The 24,638-nt window shown below is 41.4% G+C and overlaps 1 protein-coding gene across 6 annotated transcripts in view; it reads right to left on the bottom strand.

Moving 5' to 3' along the window:
• Positions 1–24,638, bottom strand: part of OSBPL5 (oxysterol binding protein like 5) — a 133,585-nt gene that overhangs the window by 41,595 nt on the left and 67,352 nt on the right. For 5 of the 6 annotated variants that reach the window (XM_053946131.1, XM_053946134.1, XM_053946132.1 and 2 more), the window contains exons 2-7: positions 19,265–19,421; positions 13,914–13,987; positions 12,796–12,858; positions 3,833–3,913; positions 3,076–3,177; positions 1,269–1,472 (exon numbers count right to left, since the gene is read on the bottom strand). In XM_053946131.1, the coding sequence (XP_053802106.1) occupies positions 1,269–1,472; positions 3,076–3,177; positions 3,833–3,913; positions 12,796–12,858; positions 13,914–13,987; positions 19,265–19,400 (660 nt within the window). In that variant the 5' untranslated portion in view covers positions 19,401–19,421. Of the gene's footprint in view, positions 1–1,268; positions 1,473–3,075; positions 3,178–3,832; positions 3,914–12,795; positions 12,859–13,913; positions 13,988–19,264; positions 19,422–21,039; positions 21,060–24,638 lie in introns of those variants that run through there. The other variant, XM_053946130.1, reaches the window with a different exon arrangement.

Below are 24,638 nucleotides of genomic sequence, written 5' to 3' on the forward strand. Positions count from 1 at the left end.
GCTGGCAGAAATCAGCAGCTCTCACCCCTGGTTGCTGAGGTTAATTTTAATTCTCTCCTCCTACCTTATTAAAAATGGAAAGGCTTTTTATAGATTGTATAGCTGTATTTAAAACTGTTCAATTAACTGCACAGATGAGCAGGAGTGTGTCTGCTTGATCTGTTCCCACAGGGGTTCTCCCATTTGTTAGAACTCCTGATGCCATGACAAGTGCTTTCACTGCACTCTCGTGAGTCTCTCCATTTCCATTCCATCTGCTGACTACCTTGCAGCAAGGCATCAGCTCATAATGCCTTATTTACACTTGTGATGTCTCCTAGAGAATTTATATCTGCAGTAACTCTGGTTTTGTCACTGTTTTTGACAGGAAACAAATACAAGAACATTTAAGTTTTGTCTTCAGGGTATCCAAAAGATGTGGCTCTCAGTGCCTTTCAGGAGGTGCTAGGATCTTCCTCTTTGCTCATACCCATTACATTTTTTTTTTCTTTTTTTTTGCCTATTCTTAAAAGAAAGAAGAAAAAGGAATACAGCTCTTTAAGATGTGCAGGGAGTTATTTCAAGAAGTGTAAAAAAAAATAATAATTTTTGTTACAGGGAGATCCAGAGATCACTACAGGAGCCCTGTGTGTACAGGAAGGGATTGTCTCAGCCTGAAGAATAACTCAAAATTAAGAAAATCCTGCTATTTCCATTTCAAAGAAGAGACAGTAAGGGCTATCTGAAGTCACACTTTTGTGCAACAGTCAAGGCTTGAGCTGAACACCAAGTTCCAAGTTCACTGCAAACAAATCCAAACCTCAGGGGCATTAGAAAAAAATAAGTCAAATTATAAATCTGGGTTTTTTTAAATCACTTTGCCAACCATCTCCCTGTATTGTGTGAAGCACTTGGTGCTTTCTGTGTCCTTGTTTTAGGGACTTTAGTTAACTGTGTCTATGCCCAACTCCTTTTTAAGAGGTATGTCATGGCTTGATATAGCTTCTATGTATTGAACTTCTTTTCCTGCAGAAAACACACTTCCTTTTTCCTCAGTGTATGCAGGCATCTGTACACTGAGAATGATACATCTGTGGAACTAATCACAAGGACTATGTCTCTTTGATGTCATTCAATGATCAAGCTTTTGTATCCTTAATCTTTTTATGCGGTCAATTCACCACTGCTAACAGCAACTGAATAACTAAATAATATCAGTGCTAGGCAACATCAGTGCTCAGAAACTTTGGTGACCAAGAAGAGGTTCTTTGACTCAGCAGGATTGTTACCTTTACAGCCCAGATGGATTGATCCAAAGGATGGAAGAGTTTAAAGCAGAAGCCATCCTTTTTGGAGGGTCTCTCGATCAACTCACAAGAATGGAGCAGAATTGTCCCAACCCACTGTCCGATCTTTGGCGTCTTATAAATGAGTAGCACTCCTGGTTTCAGGACACACCATAGTTTGGTCCAGCTCTTCAGAGTCCCACGAATCTGGAGGAAAAAGAAAGTTGCATCTACATTGTTCCTTAGAAGAAACCCAGCATTTATTCAGTATTCATACAGTATTTCCAGTATGTTTATTCCAAGACTGCACCATGATACACTTCCTAAGGAAAATACATGGTGTTCCCTGAACAGTCCTAGGGACCTCACAGCAAAATCCCAGAAATTGGAAATCTGGCTATCAGAATCTTGTCTTCATATTTTTATTACTGACTGAGTATTCTTCCTATTTTTATTACTAGCTCAGTGTTAGCAGCTTGATTAATTTTCTAGGCAATCAGCACTGCTGGCCCATGTAGAGTGATCTGTTAATAATCACAGAGGACATGCCAATTAGAACATTGCATATGAAAATGCTATAGCTAGTCTAACTTGATTTATAAGTCATTTTAATAGTGTTCTGTAGAACACTGCTATTAATGCGTTTTATCAAATACCCCATTTTTAAAAGCACTCTCTCCAGCTGGTTTACTTCTCTGTTGAGCTCAATGCAGCTCTCTCTTGTATAGAAAACATTAAATCTGATAAGAATATATTAAAAATAACAGCTTTAAGAATGGAGAAGTTTCTCAGTAAGGTTAGATTTTGCCTAAGATCTTCCTGCCTTCAGTATGCATAGCCAAACCTCAAGTCTTTTCTGTGGTCTGTTTTTGTGGCCCAGCATTATTTGCAGCTCACCAGAAATTTCCAGCCACAGCAAACATGTAACAGGTATTCAGTGGTTTAAAAGTATAACTATTTATTTTTCATTAACAGTAAAGACTACAGGAAGACTGTGCTGCCAATCTTAACTTCTCAAATAAACCATAAGCATATCACTTTTCTGACCTCTAATAATAATTGCAGAACAATGTTGGAGGTTTTTACCACTAACCAAATGCAACTGTATTGTTTCATGAGATCCTTAAGTTAGTTTGTTTTTCTTAAGAGCTATGTGTTTGGCAATGCTTGGAAATTAGGTTTTGGTAATACAAAAGGTTCAACCAATTCACTATTATTTGAGAAGACTAAATGGCCCCAAAGGAGGAGAAAACCAGTGTTCATCTCTCAATGTCAATCCAGATTTACTTTGCCACACAGAAGTTTCAGGACTTCAATGAGAAACTGTCACTATCCAAGTCTGTGTACAAAGAGAAATTGCAGTTGTCATCAGGTACAATGTTTCACACTGTGCTGTGACAACAGAAAATCCAGTTGTCGATAGAACAAGCTGTATCTGCCCATTTTCAGGCTGTTACTCAGTCTATTCCCTCTTCAGTACAAAACCACATTTATGGGAAGAGGCCAACAGAGTCTTTCAGAGAGGAACAAAGAGAGAAACCTCACTTCCCTTTGAACTATGCCCTTTTTGAGTCCTTATTGCTCCTTGAGGACATAGAATAGACCAATTGAGTTAAGGTGGAAAGTAAATACCCACAGCTCCACTTTTATAGCAGTTATTTAAATAAAGCTTGAGATGAAGCTTTGTTGAAACTATTTGGTCTTCTTTAATTTAAAAAAGTCCTTGTGCATACATCTCAGACACATCAACTACTTCACATCTCACTTATTTTTTCCCACAGCCTCAGAAGAAATGGTCTGTATCAAATACCTTCAGCCAGTCTGCTGTGATCACCACACTGGGATCCTTCAGAGCACTGAAGAGTTGTTTGGTAGCTCTTTTCTTCTCCTGTCTGTAATTCTTTTTTTGTACCTGGTTGAGAACAGAGAAAATATAGTAGCTGTAATCATGGCCTCTTTTGGGGACGAAACAGCATAATGCATTAAGGACAGTTATGTATAGCACAACAAGAACTTGACCTAGCACAGGTTCCCCAGAAATGAGCACAAGGAGGAATAAAAACATAATGAAGAGAACATGCATTTTCTTTGCTCCTGAAGTTTCATTAAACACAACCTAGTTTGTCTTTTCTTTGGGGGAAACGGAAAGAGGCTGGATGCCCAGCCTTCCTCACCCCTCAAATTCAAGAAACTGTATCTAATTTCATTAATTTATACTTTTGGTTTGGTAGACAAGCAAGTGTTCGAGCTACAATTTGCTCAGATTGCCTAGGCAAGTCTGTCCTAACAAGAGCAGTGAAGGATTACAATCTTCTTGAGGTGCCTAATGGCTCCAGAACATACAAACACAGTGAAATAATTACACTGATCTGTTCTGCTTGCAGTATATAATCTAATCCTGTATATAAAACCTGTAAATGTCCTTGGCCTCTAATGACTTGAAGATTCAGAGGCTCCTCTGGGTCTTGGGAAATGACTCTGACTTGTTTCCAATGGTTTGATTGGAAGGTACCATTTGTTTTTTACAAGAAAGTCAGCTGATCATGACCTGGCTGCTTTGAACATACCTTCAGTGTTTCCTTCTTCACGAATTTGGCTGTGGGAGACACACACTCTTTGTCAGACCCATTGCAAAGCTTATATTCGATCTAAAAAAAATAAGGAGTGAAGAAAAAATAATGTGTTAACATGAAGATGTTCAATTATGCTCTGATTAAGTGTTGCTTATAACTGTCAGGAATCCATGAAAGAGCTGACTTCAGACTTCAGCAGTGGAACACTAAGCAGGTGCACAAAATGCATATCTACAGTGCAGTTCAAACTTCCTTTTTATACCCATGGCTGGTTGAAAAATTGCCCACCAAATTTTCTTTTTGTTTCCCCCATGCAGATATTAATCTTGGTTAAAAAAACAAACCAAAAAAACCCAACAAAAAGTAAAACCAAACAGAAAGCCAAAAAATTATTTCTTATTTTGAAGACTGTCCAACTCTGACCAGATCTGAAAGCATTTCAATTACTAGAACTTATGGGGAATTCGTTATAGATTTTTCAGAAGGAGACTTGATACTGGCAATGGCTGTTGCACTGACTGAGAGGTCCAAAAACATGGGTGGGCAAGAAATGACCTAATCATGTTGCAGGTAATACAGGAAATCACCTTCATCTTGGCCTTGCAAAGTGAAGCACAAAATATAAACAGTCACTTCAAATAGTGTTTGATAGTGTCAGTGCTATTTAAATTCACTTCCAGAAACTACAGACTGATCTCATGATTGTGCTGATGAGCTGCAGAAATGCTTTACTTTCATTAGGCATGGTGACAGCATTACTGTTACCAAAATAAAGTATGCTGAGGAAGTGCAGCTCTCCAGAGCCCAGCTCACAACAAGGACCCCCCGTGTGGAAAGGTTCTGTCAGCAAATTGTACCAAACCTGGGCAGGGTTAGTGGTGAAAGAATTATGGTACAGTCTGGACTCTGCTGCTTTTAATGTGACCTTGGGGAAGTTACTTTCTCTTTCTGTACCTCTCTTCCTTCCAACCTTTCATGTGTCTGATGCATTCAGACTGTGATCTTTTGGGGTCAGGCACTGTCTCTCCTACTCACACATGACAGTTTTATATGAAAAGCTCAGCCCTCAGCCACCTTGATTTAATGAGTGTGACACAAAAATGAGGTGTACTAAGAAAAAAATGTATCAAATATATTTCCCATTTATAAATTCACTGCTATGATGAGAAACAAACCCATGGGGCTCTCAGAATTTCTCTCCTTTATGTCACAGATTGATGTAATAATTTTACAGCACCTTCCTTTTTCCCTCCCAGTGACACAGAAAGCTCTTGGGCTAATACAGCTGTACCTTAGTGTGAGCAGGAAAATTTTTAATGACAGCCAGATCAGTCCTTTTCACAGGACTCAGAGAAAAACACAGAAGTGCATGACCAGATCACACCAAACAAGCCATCAACTATGCCTTGGAGACTGAGGCAGGAGCAAAAATGGAAGATAAAGGTGCCTGCTCAACCAAGCAAAACTCCTTGTAGATGATGCAGAATTAGAAATCAGGGGCTGAAGGTGCAATTAACAACAGAACCGCAGTCACTGTAGAGCCTATTACTTGTTCTCACATCCTCTTGTAGTACTCTTTCACTAAAACCAAAACTACACATGATACTTTAAAAACAGAGAAATGAAAACGCTGTGATGACACACAAAGGCTAGTGAAAGTCCTGATCTGACTGTTTAGCTCACAAGTTAACTTGGATCCACTCAAAGGAAAGGTCATCTCCTGGACTCCTGAAAACTATTCAGTGTTTGCTGGTTTTGTTTTCATAGAAAGCTAAGCCTGCCTCCTCTGCCTGCAATGCAGCCTCTGATTCATATTTTGTGCTTTGGACTTTACTGTAAAACCACAAGATTTAGGATGGGGACCACTGCACAGATGTGATGAAGCAGAGAGCTGTGCCCACAGGGTCTTTGTCACATTTCAAAGAGATCAACTATAAGCCTTTCTCATAAAGAAACCTTTCCAAGTGCCTAAATATCTCTGAGCAAGAATCCTTCAGAATTATTAGGAGATTATGCTTTCATGATTTGAGACATGTGTCCTCTGAAATCGGTCAAAAGAATTCTCCCCCTTTCTCCCAATTAGTAGGAAGACTGTCCTGTTCTTGAGACATAACTATGAGCCAATTGTTTATTAGTAATTTCACTCTCTCTGGCCTGAGAGACCAGGCCACAGAGAGAAACACTGTGTACTAGTCCTCATTAGCCAGTGTGAGAGGCAGCAAAAGCACAGATGTCCCCAAGATTCTAGGAAATACTGCTCAGGTGCCTGCAAAGCATCAGGATACGAAGAATGCTTTTTGATTAGCTAATTAAAACAAGTCACAGTTGCTTGTTATATAGAAAATTACACCTTAGCACTTGAATAAAGAATGAAATTTTGGCCCCTAAGCTCATTTGGCTTGGGGAGATTTGCTTGCGGCTGAATTCAGAAAGGCTTCCAACAACCACAGCAAACCTGAGCCTAGACCTGCTGCCTGTGGTGAACCAGCCCTGACAGAGACAGAGGCACTTCCACTGCTCCACCAGCCCTACCCTGCCTCCTCCTTGGAGTCTCTCTGGGTCACGCTAAAAATAGAGTTGAACAAGCACAAGACTTTAAACCTGGGATGTTCACACAGACAGACACTGATCCTGACTCTTTGGGAGAGCTGACTCCATGACCAAGGACACTGGTGCCCAGTTCCAGCCAATACTGCTGTGTACACCATCAAACCACAGCACACACTAAGCGATGAAGGGATAATCTCCCCTGACACCACAGCCTCCAGGAGCTGAAGAAATACAGCAGAACTTGTCTGGAACCATTTCAAACTGGTGCTTCACTTAGTTAAAGCAACTGGATGAAGAGCTTTGGAGGATGCTCTGGTGGCTCCTGAACCATTGTGCTGCTTCCTTCAGGCACTCCCTCCCCCAGGTTTGGGCTACACCTGGACATGACGAATCTGTGAACCTGGCCTGTAAGGGGAAACAGGGATACAGGGGATGGTGGTCACCAAGACAGGCTTGAGAGTGAATGAGAAAGAAGCAGTAACATAGGTGCTCACTGCCCATATAAAAATTTCTAGGCATGGGAAAATAAGTTCCTGTGCTTCTATGTCCCAAAAACTGTGATGTACCTATCAGCTGTGTGACCAATACCAGAGCTCCCTGAGATGGTTGCAAAACGCTTTATGAAGAGAGAAAAAATGTTACTACAACTAAGCCATGGTTTTAACTAGGAGCCATGGACAAGCTTTCAGATGTGCCGGACCTGGGACTTTTGACAGTTCTCCAGTTTTTGTCGAGGCAGACTGATTGCTTCTCCCTCTGACTTTGCCCCTTGTTATGCATATGAGGAAGCATCATCACTAATCCTAAACAGCAGCTTGCTGGCAAGGAAACTGGTGATCTCCAGCTCTACAGAGTGAAAAGCATTGTGTTTCTGGGTTTAAAGCTCCTGCTTTCTCACAGGACAGGAAAGATCTAAGTCCCCAGGACAGCATACCATAGGTTTCCATGCTGCTGATAGTAATTATAATTCCCCTAGGATTAAATAATATGATTTCATATTTTTACATTAATCTGTCCTAATGGTTTTGATTGTGCCTTGTGGCATACATAAGATTCAGTAAATTTGGGCCATCAGCTCTAAAGATTCCCAAGACACAGCAACATCTCACATTGCTAAGACACATCAAGAGTATTTAATGATGTCTTTCTACTGCCCTGCCTTTCTCAGCCTGGCAGAAAACTAAGAGAAGCCATTTGTCATCACAGCAAGTCTTCCAAGGACACTGGGATAACGCTTGTGCAGGGTATCAGAATCTGGCCCCCGCTCTTTGCAGCAACATGTGAATAATATTGGCCACAGATGAGACTTTGTACAATGGGAGAGCAAGGAATTTGTATCCTTTTTAAAGGAAAAAAAACCCACATTGGAGTATTCTAATAAGAAAGCAGTAAGTAGGCTTTCCACATACTGGTTCCTATAAAGAGGGAAGGTTTTAATCTGCCAAAAACTTTCACCAGAGCATGCTGCAGCACTCACAGGGAGCAAAACTTGTTGTCCCTTTTCAGTTGTCTAATAAAACCTGTCCTTTTCAGGACTGAGTGATGACCTCGCCGCTGACAATGGGCTGTACTGTACGAAAAAATATACTTTTTATCCCAGTTAAGTTTCTGTTCCCTTTCATCTCAGTCTTGGAGCTCTGGAGATTCACTGCTGATTATCAGCAGTCATCACAATACCCTAACACTTCTGACAGGCTTTGTGAGAGAGCATGCAGAGTCCTCACAATAATGCTATTCTGATCCATGTCTTTTTGGTGACTTCATTTCCAAGAGGAATCGATTCATTTCACAGAAAAGCAGCCTGTGATCAACTCCAGTGTGGGGGATGCCAGCCCATCAGTATGCCAGCTGTGCTTAGGACAACAGCAAGAGAAATATCCTGTTACTTAGCTCAAGCAATCCTTGCTGCACAACAGCCAGAATTATTCCGAATCAGAAACATTTAATAAAGTAATTCTCAAGCTGTGCTCTGCATGGTAACAGCAGTGACAGCTTACAAGTTGCCCTTTCGTCTTCTTTGCATCCAAGAGAAAGAAAGACAAGATCAGATGGGAATTTGAAGGCAGAAAAAAAGGAGCTGGGGTCATAAGTTATGCTTCACAAATCAGTGACATGTCCTTGGTCAGACATAATTTCTCCAGTATCTTTTTCACGTATAATTGCTACAAATCACGATCACACAGAAATAAAAGAAATAAAATAAATGAAAGAAAAGTTGTTTAGTAGTATAAAAACTATGGAAAAGCTGGGTTTGACATTACAGCTGAGAAACTCCTTGTTACTTGTGAATATTCACAGATATTTCAACCAAATGTAAGCAATTTTGGTTTCATTATATTATAAGCAGTTCTTTTCGAAAAATTTTACTTTTGTTGCGAATTAACAGCTCATCCAGAGCACAGCAGAGTCAGTGAAACGATTCTTACTGACAAACAACCTTTGCAGTAGGAAAGATTACCCTTCAACTGATATGCTGCTTTACAGTGAGCTGAATAATCTTCAACTGAAAATTTCCAGTTGGGAAAAAACCCAACATAATGATCCCTCTTATTCCAACAATGTTACAAAGATACAGCAACTGTGTTTACTACTCTGAAATAGCACAATGATTAGCACAAACTGAAAAGCCTGTACAAATTAACAGTTGACATGACAGCAGCATCTGGGGAAAATAACTGGTGAAATTCAGCCATTCAAGCAACTTCAAATATCTAGTTATACCAGTGTTTAGTGGAATCCTTGGCTCCATTGCATCAAATTACGGTAAATAGAGAAAAACTCAGACCTCACAGGATTTCTATTTGATCATTTAAGCATGTCTTGCATGGGAAGTTTGTTCTGCAAGGTCAGAATATCTAAACAACATTTGAGGCCAGAAGGGAAGTTGGACACTGAGAAGATGCTGTTTCACATGACTGTCCTAGACTTAGTGACAGAAGAAAGCTGAAGCAGTTTTGATTTCCCCTCCAGCTATAGGCACAGCTTTTGTCCTTAGGCTGGGTTTAAACAAACAAAGTGAGCAATGAAAAACAACTGGACCTGCAGTTTTGCTAAATTTTTAAATAAATAATTTCAATTCCAGCACCTTAATTTGCCCTTACCTTCCTTGTCAGAAACACTAGACTAAGGAATTACAATCACTAGTGACTTATGCTGACATGATTGCACTGCTGTGGCTTCCCTAAAGTTACTACTGTCCACATTCACCTCTGTGAGGCACCTGGGTATTTTCAGCGCTTGTCTGTACCTACAGAAGTTAGGGCTGCTCCATGTTTTCCACTTCACATGCAAAATCCTACCCCTCTTCAACCTCATTTCCCCAGGATACTCCAGGCTATGTCTTTGCTCAGTTGAAATCAGCTGCAAAGCCCTCTGTAGACAACTGTGACTATCCTAAAGTGCTGCACTTGGAATTGAGGAAACAAAGTGTGCTGAGCCAGGGCACAGGAACTGAGTGTAAGTGTTCATAGAGACAACTGGCTCCAAAATAATGCCATCCACAACATGGAGGGCATAAAGTATGGTAAAGAAAAGACAGCAAAGGTTCACTCGAGCATAGACACCACTTGGAAGGGCTAGAATCTCCCATTAAGCTGAACTTAACACACACAGGGGATGTTTCCTGAGTCTCTCCAAGGTGATTCTTGCAATATCTGGGTCTGTCTGCCAAACAATTCCTTGGTTTGCTGGCTAAAGGAGAACAGAGGAAAAGGTACTCTTGTAAACTTCCACATTTGAGAATGATCTTCTATGTTAGTCCTGAGTGTAACCATGACTAGAATTACCTCAGAGGTCAGGAGCATGATTCATAGATCAAGCAGCGTGAGCAGGAGAGTATGGGAACTGAAGCTTAAATCTCAAGTGATGAGTATGTGCAGTTTCAAACCACTGTGCAGCTAAAATAAATTCCTAGCAGTCAGTTATATTTGTAATTCAGATTACAAATCACACAACAAAGACCTGAACAATTTGAGCATGTGGAAAAACTCATTTACAATGCTTTGCCTTCCAATACATCACATAACTGTGCATGCAACAGCCCCATTCCTACAATTTCATAGACTTCATTGCAGCATTAGGAAGGGTCTGGAAACAGTGAAGTACCACTGAGCTCCAGCTTCAGGATTTTCCTGACTATCCCTTAAAATATACCTCAATTCTTTGTGGCCCTGCCTGCATAGAGACTCCATCTGCCCTTTAGCCAGTAGAATTAGTAGGTAAGCACAGGAAAGAAAGAAAGAGAACATGCAGCACTGCATACTGCAATAAAAGGTGCCTCAGAGGACTCTAACAGCATCAAATGAGGCACAAAGCAAAACAAAGTCACCTACTGTCACTATCAGGTGTGTGCTAACTGTACTACCTGGTTGCAGAGACAAGCTTAAGGCTTTGAGACAGTTTGGTGACACTTTCACACCCGACCTATGAGCTCTCATCCCAGAAAACAAGGATAAAGGACTCTAAAATAGAGAGAAACTAATAAGAGAAACAATCTGAAATAAGTATGCTAATATTCTTTTTTCTTTTGAAATAGGAGATGAAAGAGACTCCACTTAAAAAATTAAATAGGAGAAAATGTGCTGCAGAAAGTTACCAATGTAACATGTAGCTCAACTGTGCCTTAAATATGTTCCAATAAAATGTGGGTCAAGAAGCCACAGCTGAAATTACAAATATATATATATAGTGCCAAGAACCACACAAACACATTGAAAGCAAATGTTCCAGTATCAAATATTTGACTGTCTGTACAGACAGGACAACTGGGATGTGTTCACACCTCAGAGAGAGCAGCCCACCCATGAGCACAGGGCAGTGTGGCTGCAGATAACTCTTCACAGCTCACAAGTTCACAGACATTTATAGGGTTTTTATGCCACATTCTCTCTGCTAACTTGGGCAACCTGCAGCCTTTTCCATCATGCAGTGTGGTTATGGCCTGGGTGAACGAAATGCAGAACTATTTCCTCCTCACTAATGAAGATGTGAAACAGAAACACAATGTGCCTTGGCAATGCAGGGAATCCAAGGCAGAGTTGAGGTTCCCCAAGCCCCAGTCCAGGGACAGAATCACTTGACTGGCTTTCCTTTCCTTCTTATTACTGAGTGAAAGTAGTTAATGTGCTGTGGTACCTCAAAATAGTGCTGCTGAAAGGACAATGATTTCCAACAAGGTTTTTCATATCTGCTATACCAAAAGAAGGGCAAATATCCATGGCATGGATCTGTAACCTATAACATTTGCTTTTTAATCCATTAATTAAACTAGCACACCCTACAGTCCAGTCTCTAGCAATTACCCTCCCACCCCCTGCTATCAGGAATCTAAACATGACCCAATTAGTGCACATTCTCCCTTTGGTTCAAGTAGGTGGAATCACTATTTATTTTTAAACTGAAATAGTATGACAGATCCCTACTTACAGTTGTGAAAGCTGACAGTAAGGCTTAATTTTATGGCATTAAAAGCTGAGTGGATGTGAAAAATTACATATTAAACAAACTGACCAACAGTTTGCCTGAATTTTTAATTTAACAAGACACTTCACAATAAGGACTCCCTACTCTCATTGCAAAGCATGACAGAAGGCAAGTTACATGGCTGGAGGAGAGCAAGGTACTGCACAACACAGCAGGGTGAAGAAGAGTGAAGTGAGAATGACAGGTGCTACAGCACAGGTCCAGTGAGGTGGAAAGTCACAGAATCAAGCATCATGTGTCTAAGCAGAATATTCAGGTAGGAAAGAAACACCCAGCTCTGGCCCATTCAGCAGCCAAAGCAATTGCCTGCAACACTGCAAAGGAGTAGGCAAGTTGAGGTTTGGTGGTTTGGAGTCATGTCTCTTTTTAGTCCACTGGTGTTTTAGAGCAATTTTGACTATTGTAAAACCAAAAGCTTGGGTTAGTGAAAGCAATGCTCATGTCCAGGTTCAGAGTCCCATTTCTTTCGATTCACAGATCTGATGCAGCTGTTTTGTGCTGCGCATGTCCTCTTAACTCTTCTTAACGATTGTTCTTGGCACTCTCTAGGGGAGACCCACCAAAGGCTCCAAGGTGCACACAAAGCATGGTAGAAATCAAGGTGGGCACCCAAATCTTCCATGAGTGCTTCTCCTTTCAAAAACATACCTGTAGGAGACTGAATGGCAAGGAAGGCCCAGAGGGTGGGAAAACACAGGTAAGCCACGCTCTCACCCAGCAACCTCTCATAAATACAGTCCTATTCCTATGTTCATCCTGCATCTCAGAAATCAAACTCCCTTTTGAGTAGCATTTCAGTGCTCTAAGCTGTCCTGTCCAGACAAAGTCCTTCTTCTTTACATTCCTAAGTCATTGGAAATTCAACAGCACTCCATGTAAGGCGTGCAAAACATCTAGCTTTAAAACACAGCCCTGGATGCAGTTACCTGGTCCTTGGGTTTCTCCACTGCCAGGATAAGCGGGAGGCTGATTTTCCTTGAGGAACCTGCCTGAAAAAGCAAAACTAAGATTGGTTTGCAGCTTGCCAGGTTCCAGCAATAGCAGAGGACATGTACACAAGTCCTTGTTGCATACTCCCAAGTCTCCTCTCATCATCATCTCCCTGTGCTGACCTCTGCCAGGGCATCCCAGCAGAACAATCTGCATGCTCCAGGCAAGCACAGAGAAATGTACTGGAAGATGCAGAGATTATTTTCATGTCTCACAAGAAATCAGTTGTCTGCAGCTGTTTCTTTCGTGCTATATTTTCATTTCAGCTGGTGCCACTTGCATTTTATAGCTTCATAGTTTAAAATAAATTTAGTTAAAAATTTATTAACTGGTCTCGCTTCTATGTCTAGTTACCCTCCAAAAACATGTTAGGGAGCTGCAGCCAAAAAAGCTGTACAAAAATCTGTATGAATCTCAAAGCCAGATCTCATTTATAAGGTTGATTCCATCTCTAGAGGAAATCAAACCCTGGCACTCTGTAACTCCTGATCTAGAGGCAGGTTTTGAGCAGTGAGATCCAGGGACTTTAGATTCAGTTTTACCTCTCCCTAACAGGCTGGATGGAAAAGTTATGTTCAGGAAATGTTGATTAGTTTGTCTTCCTCTCCTGTTACATCAATTCCCAGAGCCCTCTCCCAGGCTCTCCACTCACTGTTTCAGATGCTGTGCACAACACTAAATATTACAGTTTTCTTTTGTAAAACGATTAAGATTTATGATTGCCTTGCTGATCAGGAACAGCAGGAGACACCTCTGCTGACAAAATCAACCTTCCAACCATAATTATCTAATTACAGTGCCAAATGAGGCACAAATAAACCAGGTTCTTCTGTGGGAGGTGAAATCAAGCCAGAGGAAAGTGCAGGCTTCCTTGTCATCCCAACCATGCAAAAACATTTATTTTTTTTCCCTCAAAATATGCACACACAGTTCCTGCAGAAACAGAGGAAGAGGCTTTCTCAATGATTTTTAAAAAAGAAAGGTAAGAGTGATTAATAACATCCTGAGAAAAAAATGAAAGCAAGACTGGGAATGGTTCCCTATCCCAAAGTACCTTGCTAATGGAGTTTGGAGTCTGTGGTGTCTCATCCTTCAGTGACGATGGGCTGCTTCCTTCCACATCTTTCCCTGCAACAAAAAAATGTGATTCAAAACCAGAGAAATTCTGTGCAAAACCATGGCTCATCATGGCCTGAGAAGGGCTACTGCTATTGGCACACAAGGGAAGTTATCATGAGCAAAAGCAGACACACCATGCTCCCAGAGAGGGATCGTGTAGAATTTGAAATAGCCTTGATCCTCATGCTTGGGTAACAAGACTGCTCAAAAGTAAGGTCTCAAAACACCATGGAAAACCAGCATGAGGGTTGCAAAGTCCAGCATTTGAAAGCTGGAAAAAGCCAGAAATAAGGTTGCTTATGCATCCTTAATCAGCTCCCTTCTGTGTCCGCATTATGATGCAGTCTTTAATTACATTACCACAGTCTGTTCCTTCCTTACATATTTGTTCAGCGCAAATAATAAATGCAATTCAGTTAATAAGCAGCTATTCAGTCCTCCTTGGTCAGTATCTGGCAACTACACACTGATGCACTTGATAGCATGCTTTGTTGGACAAATAATAACCATGATCACAAAATGTTACAGAAGACAGAAGAGTATCTAGGCATAATTAAAAAAAAAAACAAAATTAAAAAAAAACAACACACTTGCAGAAGATCAGTGTCTTCTGAACAAGTTATTTGTTAAAATAAGAAATATTTTAAATTTATGAGCAGTAAATGAGTACTACAACATTTTCCAATCATTGTAGAAATACATAGTCACTACTCAAATATCCTAAAGTTGCATACATTATATACTGGCATGAGTGTGTGTAGTCCTAGTCCAAGCAATAAAATGTAATGATTCTTTTCGCCACATGTAATCATGGCCTTGGAGTAAAAGAAAGCATAGGGCTTCTATTAAAAAAAAAAAAAAAAATCTGATGAGACTAGATTTTTAGTGCCAAGACAGTCATTGTTCACCAATTACAATGTCATTTTCTTCTCAGAATCACTGGCAATTGGAGCTTCAGAAAACAGGATGCAGTAAAGAACCACCAAGACAGTGAAACACAGTCCATTTGTAGCACACTGCAAACATGAGAACTGTTGAAAATGTTTCTAACACTGTGTGGGCCAGCCTTGGATACACCACCAGATCTAAAACCAGCAAGGGAAAATCCAGATTCTCCCAAAGTCAGCAGAAACTGTCATAGATATGTCAGAACCATAATTTCTCCTGGAATTATCAGAGCAGCCTTTGAAGAAGCCAAGCACTGTTAGGGAAGTCAGCCACAGAAGCCCATGCTGACACAGGAGGCCTGGGAGAAGTGGGACAGCAGCCTTGTAGCTGCTGTACTTTTTTCCCCATGAGGAGTTTTTTCTGCACATGTATGGGAAAGTAACATATGGTCTAAAAGTTCAAGTAAAGTTAATGGGAATCAGCTGCTGCCTGCTCCAAGGGAATGGTGTCTATTAGCACAACAGAATTTACATCCATTCCTTATTATGTCTCATTTCTTAAAAGAATGCTTAACTCCAAGCTTGTAGCTGTACAAAAAGCCTGGATGTGAGACATTTCTGTCTTCTCTCAGTAATGCATTTAAAAGGATTGGCACCTGAACAATGAGATTTTCTCTGTTCTTGAGGTTCTGGACAATCCTGCTGAGAGAGCATCATGGGAAAAAAAAGGAACATGCAACTGTCCGTTCTTACTGTATCATTTACAAGACATCATTAGGTATGTTCATGAAGCAACACCTACTAGTTTCTTATGCCAAATGCATTAAGTCTACTGGAAATTGTGAGGAAAAGGTTGTTTCTCAGAGGAGAGAATCCCTCTGAATCCCTCATCTTTCCTGTCTGTCTCAAGGAACCCTGCTGCAGCCATGCAGAAGGAGAGGGCGAGCCCTTGTTTGGAAAGCAAACTTCATAGGAACAATGTGGAAGTTTCTCAAAAACCCAGGCACACAGTTGAGTGCACAGAAAGCTCAAAAGTGAGAGTCTCACCCAGAGCACAACAGACACAGCCACCTCGAGAAAATAAATAGGAAACCACAGGAAAACATACGAGGGTTAAACAAGAACTGGCTATAAAAGGTGAAACATTTATCTCCCTGATTAAGAAAACAGAATGCCCACAATAGAAAGAGAGATGAACCTTGCAATTTAAAGTGCTGGCTGCCACCAGGGCACACAAAGAAGGATCCTCCACAAAGTAGCCCAAAAATTCTGCACCAAATAACAAAAAGCATTTTGGGAAGAGAATCAGTTTTCTTCCCATTGTGAAGAAAACTGCCAACACTCCAGTCCTGTAGCTAGAGAGTAGAATTACTGATACTTTCTTTTTATCCATTATTGTCATGCAATAACATGGGGAACTAAATATTTAGTTCCTTTTCAGAACAGTAAGCATTCCTTTTCTTTGGTTTTCTGCTGGGCATCAATCCTACAGGTGCATTTGCCTTTCCCCTGTATAAAGAATGATACAGCAAGCATAACTGATAAATTCCAAGAGGAAATACAAGCTCTGATGTGAGACAAAGCTACTGCAAATAAAATCAATTTCTGCTGTAAGTATCAGCCATGCGACCCAGTGTGAACACCAGAAATGTAGTTCTGTGTATCTTTCACAGGAAAATTCCCATATTCATGAAAGTACATCTCTTAGGATGCAGATAAACCAATCTAAATTTTTATTTAAAGATTTTGTGTGATCGTGCAGCCTAATCAAAAAGAGAGATCCTGTAAAAATTCTTATAACAATAAATTTCCTATCCTCTGAAATAGAAAACAGAGAAAGGTTCTCTCTCCTCATGGCTAAGTGAAAGACAGCCATGAACAAGGAACAAGAATTCATGTCCCTCTAATGTGTGAGCTCCCTATAAAAAGAAAGTATCTTACTCAATTTTCTCTCAGTTACAAGAATCATTAGCACTTTTGTATGCAAGCAAAAAGCAAGAAGTCCAAAGTGTTATTTCAGATAGTGCCCTCTGCATTTCTCATATGTTTCCTTTAATAAAAATTAATTCTCTTGCTGAACTGCATCTCCACAGTGTAGCGCTCCTGAGGTGTAAAGTCTGTCACTCCCTTCTCTCTGAAATATTTATTTGCACATCTTCATTGTTGGAGGGTGAATCCTAGGTGATGGTGCAGTGAGAGCTGCAGCTCCAGCACATCACAACCCACTGAATTCCAGACAGGAAATCACTGGGCTTTGTTGACCACTGCACCCACTTAACACAACCAGCCCAGTGCTCACGTAAGGGAAACTTGCTGGGCTCAGGCAGCAAAACACAGACCACTGGAAAAGCCTCAAGAACTGAAAGCTCATGTAAAACAACAGAGAAAAATAGAGAACAGAGAAATATGGGACACAGAGCTGTGGCTTATTGATGGTGATAGCAGCATTGTTCAGAGGAACAGGAGAAGGTAGGGAAAAGCACACAAGACTCAGAGGAAAACAAGGCAGAAGCAGCAGCAAAGGAGTGAAAGCAGAGCCTGCAATAGGACATGGCAACTGAACATGAAGAATAACAGGCCCTTCTTGCAGAAAATATGAGAAAAACAAAGAGACAAGGCAGCTCCATGGGGACTGGAAAAGAAATTAAAGAGAAGTAGGGAGGAGGAAATAAAAGAGAAGTAAGGATAGACAAAACCCCAGACTCCCTGCAAGAAATCCCCTGACTGAAGCAGTAAATGATGTTTGTTTAAAAGGGATATTCTCTCCTTTACAGATCCTTTAGTCTATGCTCTTCCTTTGCAATACTGAGGGCTACAGCCCTCACTGGCACCAGTGCTGGAGGTTTCCTGGGAGAACTGTGCTGCAGAACAGAAGATCCATCGTGGCTCAAGGCACTTGTTCTGCTGAGCCCAGCAAAGGCTGCCAGCAGGGATCAAGGAGCAACAAGGTGATGGGGGAAGCTGAGGAAGAGAAAAATTCTTCCAGTCACCTCCTCCACACTGAAACCCTCAACTTTCCCTGGTTTCTAAAATATTATAGCACTGAAATACAACTGTGAGTGAGTCAGTAACTTTTTTAGCATTGAAAATGCTGGTAAAGACTGAAGAAAGAACTGGGCAAATTCTAAGATATGGCTATCCATCACCTCAAACAAGGAGAAGCAAATACAAGCTGGAAAATAAGCCCTTCAGCTCCCAAGGATAGCAGAAGTGAGCTATTTATTTGCCACATGTTTGTACAGACTACTTATGGGCAGTCAGCTGTTCAGAAGTCCTACCAGGTTTGAAATGTATGAGATTTTAGGTGTCCCATTTTAAATTGTTTTCAATTTGATTACTGAAAGGCTGTTGAAGCTTCTAGCTGCCTCAGCGACAGCCAGGATTAGTCAGCACTGCTGAAAATAGGCTCCCCACTGCCTTACAGCAGGCACTCACAAACAAAATACCTGCAAAATCAGAGGCCCTTGAAACCTTTGCACTTAAAGACAATTAGCTCAGGAAGCACAGACCTGGTTCTGGGCTACATCTGCAAAACCCAGAGAGTCTGTTGGGTGCTACATCTATATGAGCACTGAAACCTTTTGACAGATGCTGTGTTCTTTCTCCAGATATCAGTGTTTTGAGACCTCACAGGTGCTGTGAGATCAGACTATTTACAACTGACATGGCAGCTGCAGATGACAGCTCTACAAACTTGTGACTGCCCCCTGAAGCACTTGCTTACAGACTGGAACAGAAGAATTGTCTGCAGACTGCAGTCAAGGGAAGACTTCAATGTTTACTGTGAGCAACAAATTCTGAAACAATAAAATGAGCTCTATTTCCTTCAAGAAAGGTGCTAGGAAATTCAAAGCTAAAAAAAAAAAAAGTAAAGAGAATGCTTAACACTAGTCTGCCATTCATTGCAACCTGTAAAGATTCCTAGTACTTGTAGAGCTTGTAGATATTTACAGAACATTAACCACAGAAGTTTTGCTCTTGTGATATTTATTCTGGGCTCTAAATCTGAACAGGAAAACCTGCCATTAAACATCTGCAAATGGAGACAGTAAATTTTAAGCAAGTCCAACGCTTAGGGTGAAACACATCAAGTGACTTGAAGTGGATGTGCCTGAAAACATTATAGTAATTTTTTTAAATGTAAGGCCATGCAGCATTCAAACAGTTACAAACACCAATTCTCATGTCCTCCATTCCCACTTAATGCCATAGCAATGGAAAATAGCAGCATCATGGAAGCAGCACTGTCTGGGATCCAGTACTGCTGCGTTGCAGCAGCTTCTCTCACTTTCTCTTTCACATTCTTGTTTCTCTGTTTCCTGGCAGCATGCTGAGATATCTACTTGCAGTCAAGCACCTGAGGCACGCTTCTTTCTGCACTGTCACAGCAGAAACCAACCTGGGCTGAGCGGGTAGATGTCGTTGTCAGCCCCGAAGAACAGATTGCGTGTCAGCTTGCGAGGATCAACCTTCTGAGGGGTGGATGAGGCTGGACAGAGGGAGAACCTGCGACGAATTAAGTTCTCCTCCTTCATGGCATGAGCTGTGGGGGTTTTCTGAAAAAGAAAGATTGATTACAGTTAATTTCAAGACACAGGAAATCAAAGTTTTCACACCTAGATGGCTCTGCTGCTTCAAAGCCACCTAATCCTATGCAATGTGCCAGATCTTTTTATAGAGTGACAGAAGGCAATGCAGGGAAAAAAAAAAAAAAAAAAAAACGATATTAGTTTGAAGCCACAATTACTGATTTGCTGACTCTCACTATTTGTAAACTGTAGGGAAGCAGGACACTGCTCCTTAGAAAATCCAGGCAATATAACATCTTCCTGCCTACAAGGACCCATCAGGATAATAGCTACTCACTAGGTCCATTCAGTGCCTAACATTCAGTACATAGAGCCTGAAACTCTTTTTCTTTTTTTTTTTTTTTTTTAAGGCTTTTGAGTCTCATAAATGCAACTCCATTGGTGTCCGCAGAGTTACACCATCTCTGCACAAATCAACATTAATCTGAGCTGAGGAAGACCAGCTGCATTAGCTGCAGGGAACAGCAAGAGATCACACCAGTCACTCCCACCCTTATTTCCTATTACAGCACATATAAATGACTTTGGTTTTTAAAAATGGCATTAAGATGAGCCTTGCAGTTTGATCAGTAAGATAACCACTGATGCTCTGTGGGGGTAAAGACCAGCATTTGTGTCCCCAGAGAGGCAGAGAAGCCTCTCTGCATGCCTGTACTGGTGGTACTTTGCTCTTTACCACTGCTTGGCTAACGCATTAGACCACCCTGGCTGGAATTAAAGGGTTTTTTAATACCCATCCAACAAGCAGTTCTTTCTTACCCTTTACAAACAGATACTATGACTATCTCCTACCCAAGTTACAGGCTTTATTCTCTCCCCACGTGCAGCCAGAGGCAGGGCTCTGGATAGCAGTAAGAAGTGTTAACCCAGCCTTTGGGTGGGCATCCCTCACCACAAGGTCTGCTGCTTCTCTGGTAGACAGTTACTGAGGTAAGGAAAATCCTTTAAGGATAGTACACATTTCCTGAAAAGCACCTCCACATTTTCCTATCTCTTTCAGGTTACTGGGAAAACAAAGAAGAAAAGGTTGCCCAGAGTCACAGTGCAGGTTGGAAGGGCAGGACCTACATGCTCCTAAGGTGACCCTAATGGCACAGGTGGGAAATGGGCTGATAACAGGCTAGAAGACCCTGCCCTATCCTTCCTGCTCCCAGGACAACCCCTGTGCTTGCGCTGCCTAAATGCCCCAATTTCATGGAGAACCTTCAACAGCCTTTTGGAGCTCAGCCTTCACAGCCAAGACACCACATGAGAGGGAATGCCATGAATGTGTCCCAGTGTAAGGAACTCCCCTCCTATGTTTTATCTGGGCTCTCTACCTCCACGTCTCCTGCCAATCCTGGTAGATGACAGGCCCAATGTTTCAGGCTTTGCAATTTTTAAAAATTCATTTGCCAAGCAGGCTGCATCAGCTTTATAAACTAGCTGCTGTGTAGAAGGCAAGAGAGAATCTGCTCCTTCTTTCCTGCAAGAGAAGGCCTCAGCACCCAAGAGCTTAATTTGATCTACACCAGGCTGGACTCCAGCAATGCACATGGGTTACCAAAACCACTTTGAGCAGCAGGTCTTTCTGAACCCAGCTCACCATGGGATGTGTGAAACATCAGGGTCTGTAACATCCAACAACAGGCTGATGGGGCTAGCCCAAAAATGGGACTCCCCAGACTACACAGCTGCCATTTGAAGGGGATGTGTGTCCCCTGTTGGGCCTGCATCACCCATGGAGGATGGGACAAGGTCTTTCCAGTGATTGCCGAGAACTCTGAAAGCCCTGTGTGTCAGCATGGCCCCCACCATGAAGTGGTGTAAGACAGCTCACGCTCAGCAGCAGAACTTCACCACAACCCCTTCACACAACTCTTGATGAAAGGCTTTCAGCTTGAGCTCCAGGACAGACACTGCACGGGGCTGCCACAGGCCGAGCCTTGCCTGGCACCCCATGCAGGGCTGTGCTTCAGGCCAGTGATATGTGATGGCAGCCAGGTGAAATGAGGTGGCTGCAGCTTTCCATTTGCTGCTGCCCTGCCTCCCGCCAATTCAATGGGCCAGGAAACTGCCCTGCAAACATATTCAGGCTCAAAACGTCCTCAGATTGTCACTGTGGCCAACAGCATCTCTGAGGCAGCAGGTAACATAGCTAACTTAGCAATGTAAATAAACCTCTGTTTGCTTAGAAAATCTTGGTTGCATACAGCTGGGTGAGGAAAAGGTGCAAAACCTGACTGCTAACTTTAAAAAAAGAAAGGAGAGGGGGGAGGAAAACACAGTCAGCTATGTGTCTGAAAGCAAAGTATTTAAAAATAATCCAGGTCTAAACAGCTGGCTTTGGAATGCTAACAGTGAGCTATTTTTTGTCCTTGTTCCCAGAAAGGCAGTCTCAACTCTCTACCTCTAAAACTGCTTGTAAGTGGCTCAAAACAAAAGCGGATGAGCGGGATATTTTCCCCAAAAAGCAGGGACCTGGTGAGGCTGTGCCAATCATGCAGGAAGGTGTTCAGAAATCCCAGACCCACCCAGTGGAAGCAGGCTGGAGAATAGGTTACAAACATAAAACATCCATCCATCAGCTCTTACACCATGACAGGGCAACAGAAAGGCTGTGTCCATCATCATTTTGCCTCAGCAACACCACAAGCTTTGTCAGTGAAGAACTGCCAGCCAGCTCACACTGATGTCAGCAGCAAAACCCCAAAACACATTTTTTTTCCAACTGTTGCTCTATTTACTATGCAGAGAGACCAATACACTGATGTTTTGCTTACTTACTATTTCACACTATTTAACCACAGGATAATTGTCAGAATTACTGTGCTGATGCTCTCTCATTCCCACAGTTATTTAAGCCACCAGCCTGATGGCAGAAAAAAATCTTGATGCCTTGTTCAACTGGGAACAGCCAGTAACAAAGGAAAAAGACTTTTCTCAGTTCTGGCTCTTCTTTTACATATCTTCCTACAAACTTATGGCAGCAGCTCATCTCTTTTTGACCACACAAATAAATTTGAGTAAGTTTCTCTTAACTGGTGCTTTTTGGCAGAAGACCCCAGTGACTGAAGCTTCCTGAGAAGCAGCAGCAGAGACATGTCTGTCTGTCAGTCACACACACAACCATGCAACACACCATGCTACCAGTATGGTGTTTTCTGGCTTGTTCTTCAAAGATATCTACATAAGAGATATATGACCCTCATCCAGACAGTATGTAGCATAAAATCACAAAACCAGACTTTTTTTCTGTTGTATTTTGGGTTTTCTCAATACATCAGACACTTTTTTCCTTGTCTGAAGAAAATGTAGTTTGCATTATTAGGATTTTACAATAAACCTAAAATATTTGGTTTGGTTTCCAAAAGACATCACTATGTGTGTCTGCATCTGTATCTACCCTGTTTCATCCTCCCTCCCAACCCCTTTAGTACCATTTGAAAATGACACGGAACTCCAGCAGACATTAGAAAACTTGAAAGTATTAGTTTCTAAAAAGTTGTATCTTCTTAAAAGATCAATGGCTAAAGAAAGGAGGGAAACTGTAAAGCTGTCCTCTGAACCCAGCTATTACCAAATATCAGTGAACCCAACATAAGCCACAAATCTATAAGAAATTGAGGCCTCATTGGCTCACTTAGAGAACTACTTCTTATATCTGTCCATAAAAGTCTGACTGCTCAAGCTGGCTTCAAATAACATAAAGCTCATGAGAGCTGTAGGGGAAGATGAACAATAGATGCAGGGACAATTTTCCAAAGGGATGTAACAGGAAAGTGGGAACTCTGTTCATTGTTTTTCACAAGAGGGCTCTTTAGACACCTAAATAATGCAGAAAACATACAAAAATTTAGTGCTGATGAAGTATCTGGTAAGAAACAAGCAACAATAAAAGATGGGTTTCTAGACATGAGTGATTTAGAGCCTCAGATCTTTCATGGTTGATTTGAAGAAAACACTGCTGATCTGAAACCCAAATCTTCTTCTAAATCAGTATTTTGGAAACTGCTTCAGGATATGGCAGATGCTTCAGGGAAACCAGTTGTGTGGGGGCTCATGAAATAGAAAAGGTAAAGATCAAAATTAGGCCAGAATTGCTGAAGGCCAAAAATTGCCATTCTGTCACCAAACCACTTACGTAACACAAGGCAAGAAATGTCACCCACTGCTACAGCATTGTCTCCCAATCCATCAGATGAGATGAAGAATTGTCCTAGAAAGACAACATGTCTTAATCTGAAGATGCCAACTAGTGCAGAATCCATACACTCACTTAGGAAAATAACCACATTATGAAAAACCTTCATTCTAGCTCCTGCATGAATTTACCTGGTTGTTAGTCTTGGTAGATTAAAGTACCCTGAAGTTTGCAGCTCAGGTAATTTCTGTCCTTCCATTCTGTGCTCTTGATCATAAAAATGAAGGAAAGGTAGTACAGAGAGTATTGACAGAGCCACTAAACACAGCCCTTTTCAGGACTGCTCCTTTTATGTTGACAGCTCTCTAAGCAGTAATGGGCTATTAAATATGAGCTGTTCACCAGAGCTTAAAAAGGAATAAATAATTCAGCAGGAAGAAATAAATTTCTTACTAACGCTGTCTTTGAGACTTCTTTATCTTTTAAAAATGGAAAATACAGCAGAAGAGAAGTCTGTGGCAAACTCCCATGAAGCACAGGACAAATGAAAGTAGTGAACTCAATGGGCTGTAACAGCACAATGGGACTTTCCCTCCGAGGTGGCTTCAGGAACAGCCTATGAAGAGCAATGGGGCAAGAATAAAAGTTACTTTATCAGCAATCCTCGTGGCTGCTATTAAAGCAAATGGGAACTGCCAGAGCTCTCCTCTTCTGGGACTGGACCCATTTTGGATGAAGGCAGTGACTACAATACCTAAAGATGATCACTGGTGCAGAGATGCCTTTCACACACACCTGTTCTGCATCCTGGCCCTTTTGTGCTTACTGGGAAGATAGTAGAAGCTTTCAGCATCAGGCTTGACGCTTCTGGGAAAGGAATTTTTCTGGCTCCTTCTTTAAATTTTCAAAGTTCCTGATATATAATTACCACACAGCTAAACGCTGTGCAGATATTACATTGTCCGTACCCTCTGCAAACTTGTGGGTAAGCTGGTTTGCTTACTCTCATTTCCAGCATTTTAAAACAGATTGGAAATATGTACTTCTCTATAAATAGTTAA

This window comes from Vidua chalybeata, chromosome 6 (genome assembly GCF_026979565.1).
Source record: "Vidua chalybeata isolate OUT-0048 chromosome 6, bVidCha1 merged haplotype, whole genome shotgun sequence".
NCBI lineage: Eukaryota > Metazoa > Chordata > Aves > Passeriformes > Viduidae > Vidua > Vidua chalybeata.